Source organism: Nanorana parkeri, unplaced genomic scaffold (assembly GCF_000935625.1).
Source record: "Nanorana parkeri isolate BGI_ZX_2015 unplaced genomic scaffold, ASM93562v1 scaffold2976, whole genome shotgun sequence".
Classification (NCBI taxonomy): domain Eukaryota; kingdom Metazoa; phylum Chordata; class Amphibia; order Anura; family Dicroglossidae; genus Nanorana; species Nanorana parkeri.
Window position 1 is genome coordinate 46,921 of NW_017309244.1, and position 12,375 is coordinate 59,295.

Here is a 12,375-nt window from a genome sequence, read left to right on the forward strand (position 1 = left end):
TTTCTTATTATTTGTTACTTTTTAATCACCTTTTTATTTTATTTCATTATTTCTTATTATTTTTTAAATTTTTATAATTTTTTTTTTTACTTAACTTTCTTGCTATCACACAGGAGCAAGCTAACAAGCCCCTGTGTGATAGACTTTGGAGGTGACCGGTTCTCTTTATTGAACCTGTCACCTACAATACAGCACTGTGCTGGAACTCCTCTCCCAGCTAGCTGAGAGAGGAAGAGCGCAGCTCTCCCCTCTCACTGTATACACGGAGCAGCAGGGTTACCTTTAACCCTGCCCCTCTGCTCCCCGCATCGTCGGCCAGTGAGGAGAGACTCAGCGGCCGGGGGGAGGACGGAGTCCATAGGCATAAGCTTAACAGAGAGTTTTAATTACCCAGAAATTTTGATGAAAATTGTGAGATTTCACCGTTTAGGTGATATGCATTGGAGTCAATGAGGAAGGTGACATTGCGTTATATATATATCTATATACTGTACAAGAAATTCTATCACAATAATGGCTTTGTGAACAAATACCACCGATGCCACTGTGAGAATCTACATCTGCCCTATGGGGGACGTCTCTCTCTACCACAGGGAACATTCTGTACTGATTATACCCACAGAAATCTCTCAAACCTCCTACCAGGAAACCAGCAGGCCCGGTGCTCCCGCAAGGCAAGTCAGGCGGCCGCCTGAGGGCGCTGCAAATTACGTGGTGGGATCGGATGTCGTACTGCAGCCACCGCGGTGTAAAACGACACTTGCATATAGTCCGCAAGTGTCAGGGAATGAATACAATGTAACAACGTATTTGGTTTCTTGCATTTCATTCATAGGTGGCTGATAGGTGTGACCTCCGACCTGCATCTGATATCAGTTAAAGGAACCTCACAAGAAAAAAATCAATAAAATGTTTTCCTATTTAAATTTTGTTACCCCCAATCAGCCCAAATGTCCTCCTTCCTCCCCTTAGCGATTATTATTATTATTATAAGTGTCGCATAAAATAAATTGCCATTTCCATATAACTTTGCTGTGCTTTGTATGTTGTTTTAGTGTCACTTTAAATGGGACAAACAATAGAATAAAATGTATAATATATATAAACAATACAATCATTATTTTTTTTAAGCAATGGTCAGAATAGAAATGTTTCTTTTCATTGTTTTACATCGTTTTCATCTATTGATTATATAGAAAATAGCAATTGTTTGCAAGTCATTATTGACAAAAGAAAGCCTGGATTGTCCCCATGGAAACATTGTATGCATTACTCTTTTATCTTAAAGGAGAACTATGGGGTCAGGGCTTTTCCCCATAGTTCTCCTCAGGGTAACGGGAGGACACAAAACTAACGTCCTCCCGTCACCCTAAGCTTAGTATATAGGGAGTTACAGCTCATTATATACTGAGACGCCGCAGCCGGAGCGGATCCCGACAATTATGTCTGGATCTGCCCAGCTGCGTGAGTGACAGCTGGCTCTGCCTATCTAAGGACAAAGTTATCAGTGAACACATATTGCTCAGGGCCACAAGGGATATAAAGAGCTGAGGTGGTTACGTAGATCCAAGCTGATACATTTTGTTTAAATACAGCAAGGAAGGATTTTCTTTTTTGTCTGTGTGACAACCGTGGGGGGATTTCCCCTCTCTTCCTGTCCTGCTGACCAAACAGGAAGTGAGGAGAACGTTCCTCAAAGCAAAGCACTGATGGCAAAAACAGAAATTACTTTAAACCTTCGATTACATATCCAAAAATGATTTCCAGTTTAAACATTTCATGCTGTTTGCTGATATTCTTTGGTCTCTCGTGGTAAATACTGCCCTAGCTGTAATGGAAAACACAGCCGGCGCTGACTCTGCTTTTAATATTTTCACCACTTGCAAAAACCAGAAACAAACAAAAGTGAATTATTACGAACCAAATCTCGGCTCAGTCAACCCCATCGCTACAACGCGATCAATCTGATGCACTCTGCGGCCCATCTCCTGCCAGGAAAAAAAAAAATGTGGCTGGGACCCACCTTGCTGCTTCTGCATGGTCGTAAAATCTTCAAAGGTAAGAGTGCGGACGGGTGGCCTCCAGAACGCGTACGTCTCCATGATGGCCTCCAGGCCCGTGCTGCAAACGAGAGGGAGATTAGGTAAATGAGAGACAGGACTCATTGATACAACACTCTATAAAATATACCGAGCAGATCAGCTCCTGACGGGCTGCGCCGGAGACCTCAGACTCTACTAGGTAGACATCCCAAGAGCTCATGAGGGGATGATTGGAAGGGCCGACTCCTCCAACCAGAACCTTGGGAGACTCTGGATCCAATATTGCTAGAGGATACTATCAGGCCCTGTGTCCAAGGGGCAGGCTGGTCTTCAGAATTCCATGGTGGCTTCCAAATGTCAACCTGCCTAGCGGGGCCGGATTTACTCTCTCTGCTGCCCCCAAGGCCAGGTTCCTCAATGCGCCCCCCTCCCCCGCCAACCCAGCAATGGAGAATGGCAAACCTGCCGGCTGCATACAAGTGATCTCTGCGACATCGCCGGGATCACTTCTACAAAACAAGCGGCGGCTTCCCCGCTCTACATTTAGCTAGGCTTGGCCATAGCAGGGCTAAATGTAGAAAACAACTACCCGCCCGGGCGTTGGGAGATAGGAATTCCACAGTCACATCAGTCTCTGTACAGAGGAGCTTACACTCTAATGTCCCCTCCCCCCACAGTCACATCAGTCTATGTACAGAGGAGCTTACACTCTAATGTCCCCTCCCCCCACAGTCACATCAGTCTCTGTACAGAGAATGTGGGGGGACATTAGAGTGTAAGCTCCTCTGTACAGAGATTGATGTGACTATGGGGGGACATTAGAGTGTAAGCTCCTCTGTACAGAGACTGTACTCTCAGCCTGCCCCTAGATTGATACAATGAGACTTCGGAGGGTTCTGCACCTCCAGGAAAACTTTGTCCGTGTTTTGGGTTTGAGGGCTCGGTACGGCTTGGTTGTCTCTTCTGTTCACTTTAAGAAGCGGTAATTCTATCTGACTTGTGCCTTTCTCTCTTGCTTCCAGACATCATGTGAGGACCGACCTTACATACTTGGGGCTGGTGTTGAACAGAAAATGAAAAGCAAATCGCAGCTATTTGAGGCTCGGCTCCATGAATCTCTCTACATTTGGATCTGTTTATACGACGTTTTGTACTTTTAATAGGTATGAAAAATTTGATGTATCTTTTCATCTTTCTTTCCCCTTGTCTCAGGGCTCCACGTTTTTAATATTGGGCCCATAAATCAAACTGCTACAGTGGATGGAAAATGGAACAACATGTCTTGCATATCTGCATAATGGGATCCACATGGGCTCTCTTCTGTCCGCCATGTCACCACTATAGAAAAGGGGGTGAAGTAAGAAAACATCACAGGGAAGGTGAGGGACATCAAGGCATGCCCAAGCTACCGGACTTTCTGATGGACAGAATCGAGCCGTCCCCGAAGGGCCGTCCTGAGTCTGCACTCCAAAGGTCTTCTCTTTCCATAGAGTTAGTGAAAGTCATAACAGTATTAATGAGGAAACTATAGAGCTTCCAACACCTTTTATGCGTCAGCCCCTATTCAACGATGAGTCACATGGCTTGATGCTTCTAATCCAATCCTACATGGGGCCAATCTTGGTGAGGGACCTTCAGCAAAGCGGCATTAGTATAGAGGTGGGAGAGCACTTGATGATCATCTTTACATAATACAGATGGAGGAAATGCAACCATCCATAGCGCTTCAGAGATAACAAAATCCCCCTTCTTCTGAGCTTAGGTGTGCACAGAAGTCCTCTGCTCTCAACACAAGTATACATGCCACATACTGGACTACTGCTCCAAAAAACGGTCTCATGGGGATCAGATGTTCAGACACTCTGACCCTTAGGGGCTGATTTAGAAATGTTCCACCGAGTGTTCACATGGCACTACCACCACTAGATGGTGCTGAGGAGCGTAGGAAATTCCAATGTTCCTCATCGCTATCTAGGGTCACTCGTGCCATGTCAATGGCATCCCCCCAGCTATGCGCTGGGCACATTTATAAATTAGCCCCTAAGTGTCTCAACAACTGGTCTTCTTGAGGTTTGAGGAGCGGCAGACCAGTGTGCGGCCTATTGTGTGCAGAGCAGAACGCTCCTTAATCCCTGAAGAACCTATGAAGAAGCCAAGAAGAAGCCTTGAAGAAGCTCTGAAGTGAATTGGTTGTATTTTTTTCCAGTTGCCATAATTGGATCATGACCATCATGTCATATGAAGCATTCTTTAGGCCGTTCCTCACCTACTGTATACTGATGACACGTTGCTGAAGGTCCACCACCCAGACTGGCCCCTCAAGGAGCAAAGCAGATGGGGAAAAAGCAGGTCCCTTAGAGAACATCCATTTGAAACTGGTCTTCTTGAGGTTTGAGGAGCAGCAGTCCAGTGTGCGGCATATTGTGTGCAGAGCAGAACGGTCCTTAATCCCTGAAGAACCCATGAAGAACCCATGAAGAAGCCATGAAGAACCCATGAAGAACCCATGAAGAACCCATGAATAACCCATGAAGAAGCCCTGAAGAAGCCATGAAGAACCCATGAAGAACCCATGAATAACCCATGAAGAAGCCCTGAAGAAGCTCTGAAGTGCATTGGTCGTATTTTTTTCCAGTTGTCACAATTGGATCATGACCATCATGTCATATGACACATTATTTAGGGTGTTCCTCACCTACTGTATACTGATGACACATTGCTGAAGGTCCACCACCCAGACTGGCCCCTCAAGGAGCAAAGAAGACGGGGAAAAAGCAGGTCCCTTAGAGAACTTCCATTTGAAACCCATACTTTGGGTTCAATCCACAGACATGATCTATACCATTGTCCAGTGCTACACCACACACTCAAGGCAACCCCTAATCATGACCAAAACGTGCCTGTGGACCTAGTTTGGATGGTTGAACTTTCAACAAATGACCATTAGCGGTTGGGGGGTCTTTCTGCATTTGCCTCTTTTCATTGAGGGCTGGAAATCCTTTCTGCCTCACTTCTGCCTCCTTGAGCAGTTGCCTCCTACAGCTGAATGACTTTTCCAATCAGGAGTTGACTGCTCATGATAGCGGTATGGTGGACTCCAACCAAAATGGTTGGATAGAGAGGGAAACGGTTAAACCCCTGCTTGTTCTTTACCGCTGTCCGTGTCCTCCAAGGGGAGGTATACCCATTTCCTTTCCCTGTGACAACAGGTAAGAAAACTGGATTTGAAATGCAGGAGGCAACATACAAGAAGATGACACTGGTAGAGCCAGCAGAGATGGTTGACAATCAAGAACACGTAAAGCCAAGGTAGAGTAGTCAAGAGAGAACTGGAGCCATAGTAGCATACGTTTGGGAGGGGGTTAGAAGAAGAGATGAGAACCGGTTTAGAATTTGACAAGTGCAAATAAAGGGAAATGGAAGAAAAGATGGATGAAGGCCGACTGGGGTGGAGAAGATTACACATCAGCTGCAATAGGCCCAATGAGAATCCAATTGGAGTAGAGCAAGATCAAAGGGTTGCAGAGAGTATCCGATTGCCTCCAGGGATCCCTTTTTCCCTGTTAGAGCAAATTGGATAATTGTTGTTTGCGTTTCCTTCGAATCAGCTGCAGGTTCAGCGTTCTGAGGATGCAAAGATTTTACTTTTTGGCTTTTGATTGAACTCAATAGACAATCGAAGGCCCAATGATTGGATGAAGGTTTTTTTGGCTTGGATCAGAAATGGATATATCTGCAAACTAGACCCTTAAAATATTCCATTTGTGGGAGAAGCGGAACTTTGATGTTATTTGTGTGCACTTATATAGGGTATTCTCTACTGAATATGGGGTTTTCTACTGCAGTCTAATGGGGTTCTCTACCGCAGTCTAATGGGGTTCTCTACTGCAGCCTAATGGGGTTCTCTTTACCGCAGTCTAATGGGGTTCTCTACCGCAGTCTAATGGGGTTCTCTACTGCAGCCTAATGGGGTTCTCTCTACCGCAGTCTAATGGGGTCCTCTACCGCAGTCCAATGGGGTCCTCTACTACAGCCTAATGGGGTTCTCTACCGCAGTCTAATGGGGTTCTCTACCTTGTCTAATGGGGTCCTCTACTACAGCCTAATAGGGTTCTCTGCCGCAGCCTAATGGGGTTCTCTCTACCACAGCCTAATGGGGTCCTCTACTACAGCCTAATGGGGTTCTCTCTACCACAGCCTAATGGGGTTCTCTACCGCAGTCTAATGGGGTCCTCTACTACAGCCTAATGGGGTTCTCTACCGCAGTCTAATGGGGTTCTCTACCTTGTCTAATGGGGTCCTCTACTACAGCCTAATAGGGTTCTCTGCCGCAGCCTAATGGGGTTCTCTCTACCACAGCTAATGGGGTTCTTTACCGCAGTGTAATGGGGTCCTCTACCGCAGTCTAATGGGGTTCTCTACCGCAGTTTAATGGGGTTCTCTACCGCAGTCTAATGATTTATTTCGGTTGACCACCAAAACTTATCAGATAAACTTGTTCTTTTTGATTCAAGAAAGAGAGAAAACTGCTGTAGAAAAGGCTATAAATTGTAGCGGATTCGGCAAACACTTACCGAGCTCCTTCCACACGTGAGGCCCACACTGCCTGCTGTGCGGTATCCTAATCTCCCCATAAGCGGACGTGTGTTGTTGGGCCCTCTGAAGTCCGTCCGTATTCCTCCGGCTCCCCAGATTTATCGAGCGCCCGCGGGGCGCAGGCAATCTCATTTTTATGCTCCGAGTATTTATAGACCAGACGGCTCTCCTCCAGCCATCGTTTCAGACATTATTTTCGGAGCGCTGCAGCCAATTAAAGTCGAATTTTATAGTCTGCCTGTCCTGTGCCGAGTACTCTGGCTCCCATCTCATGGAAATGGGAGAAATCTGAACCGACAGGTGCTCTTTAACCTTTTCTTGCCTTTGTGTATTTGTAGCAGCTGAACAAGGGAGAGCAGAAATAATGGATGTAATGTGTGTGTTGCTACAGGAGTCTCTGGCAGTCTATTGAGCAATGCCGGAGTACGAGTAATCTCCGGTCATGTTAAAGTGGACCTAACATCCGGCAAATATGCAAAGTAGGTGTCAGAGTAACACTTCCAGGTATTTTTACCTCTCACAGGAATAACAATGTTCTCCTGACAATGCCTTCCTCTGCTTTTCTCTATATAAGCACGGCCCTATCCTTGATCAGGCATCATCCGGGGTCACCATCTACTTCCCAGACATACCCCGGCCTTGTATATCAGGGCAGTTAATAACTTAGGGGGTTATTCACAAAGCTAGCCGAAGGATCAGCCGTAGCTTCGGCTAGCTCCGGCCGTCTGAGCCCTTCGGTTCAGTAGAACCGAAGGGCTGCTGTACTGGCAATTCACTATAGCCTGTACAGCTCCCGAAGTTGGCCAAGCGGCTCAGTCGAGCCAAAGGCATATGCCTCGGCTCGACTGAGCCGAAGTGAAAGCCGAAGCAGGCCGAACGGACGGCCGACAGCCTGCTACTGACAGCTGGGCGGACCCTGCCGTCATCTCACGGCTGGCTCCGGCCACTTGCAGAGACAGATCAGCGTCCCCTGGCTACCAGGTAACCCGGGGCTGCTGATCTGTCATTACGATGAGAGCTCAGCAGAGCCAGCTTTGATACCACCGCCGGCTCCGCCGAGCTCTCATTGTAATGACAGCTGGTCCTGGCCAATAGAAAACAGTTGGGCCGAGCTAGCTGTGACTGCTAGCTCTGCCCAATCATTTTCTATTTCTTTTTTTTCTGCTTTTTTTAACTGTTCTTTTATTCTGCTCGGTACCACAGAGGTACCGAGCAGAATAGCCGAGCAGAATGCCGCTCAGCCTCATTCGGCTATTAACTCACTGCTGTTCGGCCCCTAGGAGAATAGCGAGTAGCCTGCCGGAGGTTCGGCTCAACCGATCCAGATGTTGGAGCGGCTGAGTTGAACTCCTTCTGCACTTCGGGTCGGCCGAACATGCTGAACATGTTCAGCCGACCCGAAGCCACCCAAAGCGAGCCGATGTACGGCTGAAACCAGCTGTAGAAGTCTGAAGTGAATAGCCGAACGCCGTTCGGCTCACTTCACTTCGGGTCGGTTATTCACTCGGCTGCCTACGGCAGCTTTGTGAATGGCCCCCTTAGTTTCCTGCAAACACTCTCGTTCTTACACCTGAGCAATGCGTTGATGGACTAATGTTGACTGGTGGACTGGTGTCCTTTTCAGGTCTGAAAGATCTCAACTTGCTTCAGTTGACATTTACAATGTGCTTTTCATCCATAGGACCCGACACAACACAACAGAAGAGGAGAATCTTTCACCTCAGTATCTCTCATAAACATCTAAAAGTTTCCACAGTTCTTTCATCCAATTCCATTTTTTGACATACCGGTTTCTCCCGGAGTCCCGGAATCCTTTGGCGAAGGGGTTCCTGTCAATCTTCAGCCTTGTGATCTGGAAGGAAAAGCTCACGGTGACCCAACGGTAATGAAGAAGCCCCAAAATAGGAGTAAAAAACTCCACAAGCCCCCGTCCTCAATAACTCCCCACAAACCCGAAACAGAGCCCGTCCCCTCAAAGGGAACTTTAGCAGAAAATGGTGCAGCAAGACCAGATTCTGAAAATGCCAGCCAAAAAAGCCCAGTGACAATGCTGGATTGCCAATGATCGGCAACCAGGGTGAGGGAGAAGGAGAAACACACCCCTTGGGGGAAGAACTTCCTACGTCGCACCTATGGTTGGGTGTGAGAACTGAGGACCAAAAAGTCACCATGAAAACCCAAAGTATGGGTACATATCCTATAATTTTAAGGAGAACTATGGGGTTAAGGCTTTTCCCCATAGTTCTCCTTAGGGTAGCCAAAATATCCATGTCAATGGGCTACTAAATCCGAAGGACATTCTGCTTTTGGCAAGGCTGTGAAGTTCAAACCAAGCCTCTGTCATTCCAATCTTGGTCTTAGTATAAGGGCATTAGGATTTGAGATCATTGATACAACCCCCCGCCCCCAATATCAAGCACATGTGCTGGCATGTCAAGGGGTAGCCTGGCAATACTGATGGTGGCAACACTAGTTCTGGGTCAAAAAAAAGAGACAAACAAGCTTCTGAGTAATTATGGCAATGACTAGGACCTAGCGACTATGGTAACCATTGGGGACGCCATTACATGAGCATTAGAGTGTACTTCCGCCATCAGTGTGTGGAGCATCTTTTGAGGTTGTGAGGTGTTTGGAGGTTGTTGTTATTTACTTTTACCCTCCGATACAAGTCATCGCAGACGCATCTCACAAAAAGCCAGTTTTCTGTGTTGGACTGAGTCTGAAGCCCATGTACACTATAAGACTGAGTAGGTAGGGGTTTCTGTGTTCCTTGTAAATACTACAATTCATTAGAAACGGATCCCACCAGGACCCTGGGTTGTGCAGCGATCGGCCAATAATATAAGATTTGATTAGGGCGGGGGGGAGGGGGAGGTGTATTCCCAGGGACCCCATCATCTTCCAGCTGTCTTAAAGTGGCCAAGGTGAGTAAAAATCAGACCAGCAGGCCAGAAGATAAACATCTTTTGGGCTTATGGTCAAATGTCTGATGATCTGGGGGTCATCATGTATCACAAACTTTCTTTATTTAATCATTTTTATATTGGCGAATAGATAAAATATTTTCGGCACATAGATGAAAGCACAACGTGGCGTTTAAACGCCTTAAGCAAATTATGTGCTTTCGTAGAAGCCTTTTCAGGACCCCCGGCTTCATCTGCCATGGGTCACGGAACCTCTCTAGCTGGCCTGAGTTGGCTTTCCATCTGCTTTGCATAATACTGTAAACAAGGGAAACGATAAAGAATATTTGGCTCGGATATCCTGGCTCTACCACTTTTATAGGGGGAGCCGAAAGATCTGAAGGCAGATATCAAGAACAACCAAACGAAGAAGACTATCAAGACAAGGATCTTAGACATCTTAAAAAAAAAGTCAAAAATACATCGAAGATACAATGAAAATATGGAACATACAGTTAGTAGAAGTCAATGACATTCATCTAGACTTGTCCTATCATGTTGAAGACGTTTCATAGCTTAGCCAAGCCACTTCTATTGAAGGTCTTTTGAGTGTCGAGACATACTGCAACTTTTATATCCACACCGGCAGCACGGGCACCTTCATCCAATCACCATGGAAATGGAATGGGTCTGGGATGTTGATTGGTCAAGAACAGGATGGGAGGTGTGAAAGTCGTGGAGCCTCCCCCGTCCCGGTTACATAATCCCATCCTTGATGTCATTGTGGAAGACAGATGGTGCGGAAGACCCCGACCCCTATTCAGGGATGGTTGTCCCAGTTTGGTCTCTCATGCCGGTTGTCCTCTCTGTCCAAAATGTGCACCTCACTGTCCTTGAAGGATTGTCCATTTTCCGTAAGTTGTAAGAAAACTGCTGAGTCTTGACCTGTAGAATCATTAGTTGAGCAGTTGTGTTGTCTCCCCAATGTGCAGGTCATTGCATTCCCCACTATACTGCACCGCATATACCATGTTACTTCACTTGTGTTTGGGTGGTGGACCTTTTGGATGGACAAACTTCTGTCTCGTGTGTGTCAGGTACCGGATCTGAACCCAGGGCCTCTGCTGTAGCTGGCAGTGGTTCTACCTGCTGAGCCACCTTAGAACCTTGGATAGGTTACTTGCCTGATCTCCTGTGTAATCCTCAGGTAAACCTAGTGTCTGCTGAACTCTTTGCTCCTCCCTTGAACTTCCTATTTAAGCCACGCCTCTGCACTTCCTGTTTGCCATATTATTGTGCTCCTGCCCATATCTTGCTTCCTGCTCCTCCTGTGATACAATCCGCTCATACTGCTACCCGTGTACCGACCTTTGGCTGCTGATTCACCGACTACTATCATCATCTTCCACTTCATAACTGATACCTTTGGCTCCTGACCTCGGCTTGATCTCTGACTACGCTTCTGCCTGCTCCTCCACTACTACCGTCTGCTTGTGTACCGAACCCGGCCTGTTGACTATGCTTCTGCCTGCTGTTTCAGCTACTGGACTCCGAGCCTGATCCCAGATCGTGATAATGTGTGTTGCTGGACTTGAAGGACACGGGGATGAGATGTTTGTTAAAGATCCTTCTGAGTTTTTCCGACACTCCAACTACATACGGGATGACTACATTACTGTTCTTCCACAGCTTTCACACGTCCCATCCTGTTCTGGGACAAGCCACATCTGCCTTGACACAACCCCATGGTTGATGTTCTGGGCTACCTGTGTTGGCTAACAATGCTGGGTATGTTTCAACACTCCTTAGAGATGAAGAAGTGTCTTGGAGAAGCTACAAAATGTCTTTACAGAACAAGTCCAGTTGAATGTGACCGACTACTACTAGATACACCATGACCTGGATGAAGGAGAACCATGAGAAGCTTTGAAGATGTGTAACATATACTGGAAGAAACAGGAAGAGGAACAGAAGAAGACTTGTGGCTACCGTCTAAACTTCCCACTTGGAGGGTAGAAGCTTCACAATATCTACCTGGGCTTTGAGGGCTCGGATTATGAAGTGATAAATACACGACCACCATTGTCACACTGAATCTCTTCTGACTTCTCAGTTCCAATGGCTGAGGGTATTCTATGAAGGACATGGGTGGGACACTCAATGGTGGGACACTACTACAGCATTGGACCCTTGACGGGACAGCTTGGCATGCAGCTCCTCACCTGTTGGTTCTGGTAGGCCGTCACCGTCGTGAACACAGTTTCGGGGAAGCTGAAGGTCTTCACCCCTTCTCCGGTGGGGACGGCCTTGGTCGGCGACAGGTCGCTGCTGAAGTCTTTGCGGATGACGTGGACGCGGGGCTGGTACTTGTGCATGGAGTGCAGGATTATCTGTAACCACATACACGGAGTCATGGCATTACTCCCTGTATCCAAACACAGACCAGTGGAGGATTAAGAGGCATGCAGTGTCGCAATGAACGCAAAACGCTAATAAGAAACGTCATAGGAAGTCAGCGGTCAGATGTCAACGTGTTCTGGGAACGTTTGTCATCTACAGAGGCGGGGCCTTCTTATCAAAGTGTTACGGGGAGCGATGAACTCCGGGCAGATGGTGAAGGATACCAGAACCCATAAGTAACATGTTGCAGCACGTCAGTCAGGGGCGTAACTAGAAATCAAAGGGCCCCGTAGCAAAATTTTGTATGGGGCCCACGTGATTGCTAGTTATGCCACTTGCAGAGCCCGCCTGAGAGTGACCCTGCAGAGCCCACCATAGACTCTCTATGGCGGGCTCTGCAGGGTCTCAGATGGGCTGCACACCTCTTACCTGTC

The 12,375-nt window shown here is 47.1% G+C and overlaps 1 protein-coding gene across 1 annotated transcript in view; it reads right to left on the reverse strand.

Moving 5' to 3' along the window:
• The window catches only part of TBX15 (T-box 15), a 24,165-nt gene that overhangs the window by 7,561 nt on the left and 4,229 nt on the right, over positions 1-12,375 (reverse strand). Inside the window, exons 4-6 of the mRNA XM_018574457.1 lie at positions 11,764-11,931; positions 8,426-8,490; positions 2,024-2,121 (exon numbers count right to left, since the gene is read on the reverse strand). Coding sequence (XP_018429959.1) covers positions 2,024-2,121; positions 8,426-8,490; positions 11,764-11,931 — 331 coding nt within the window. The remainder of the gene's footprint in view (positions 1-2,023; positions 2,122-8,425; positions 8,491-11,763; positions 11,932-12,375) is intronic.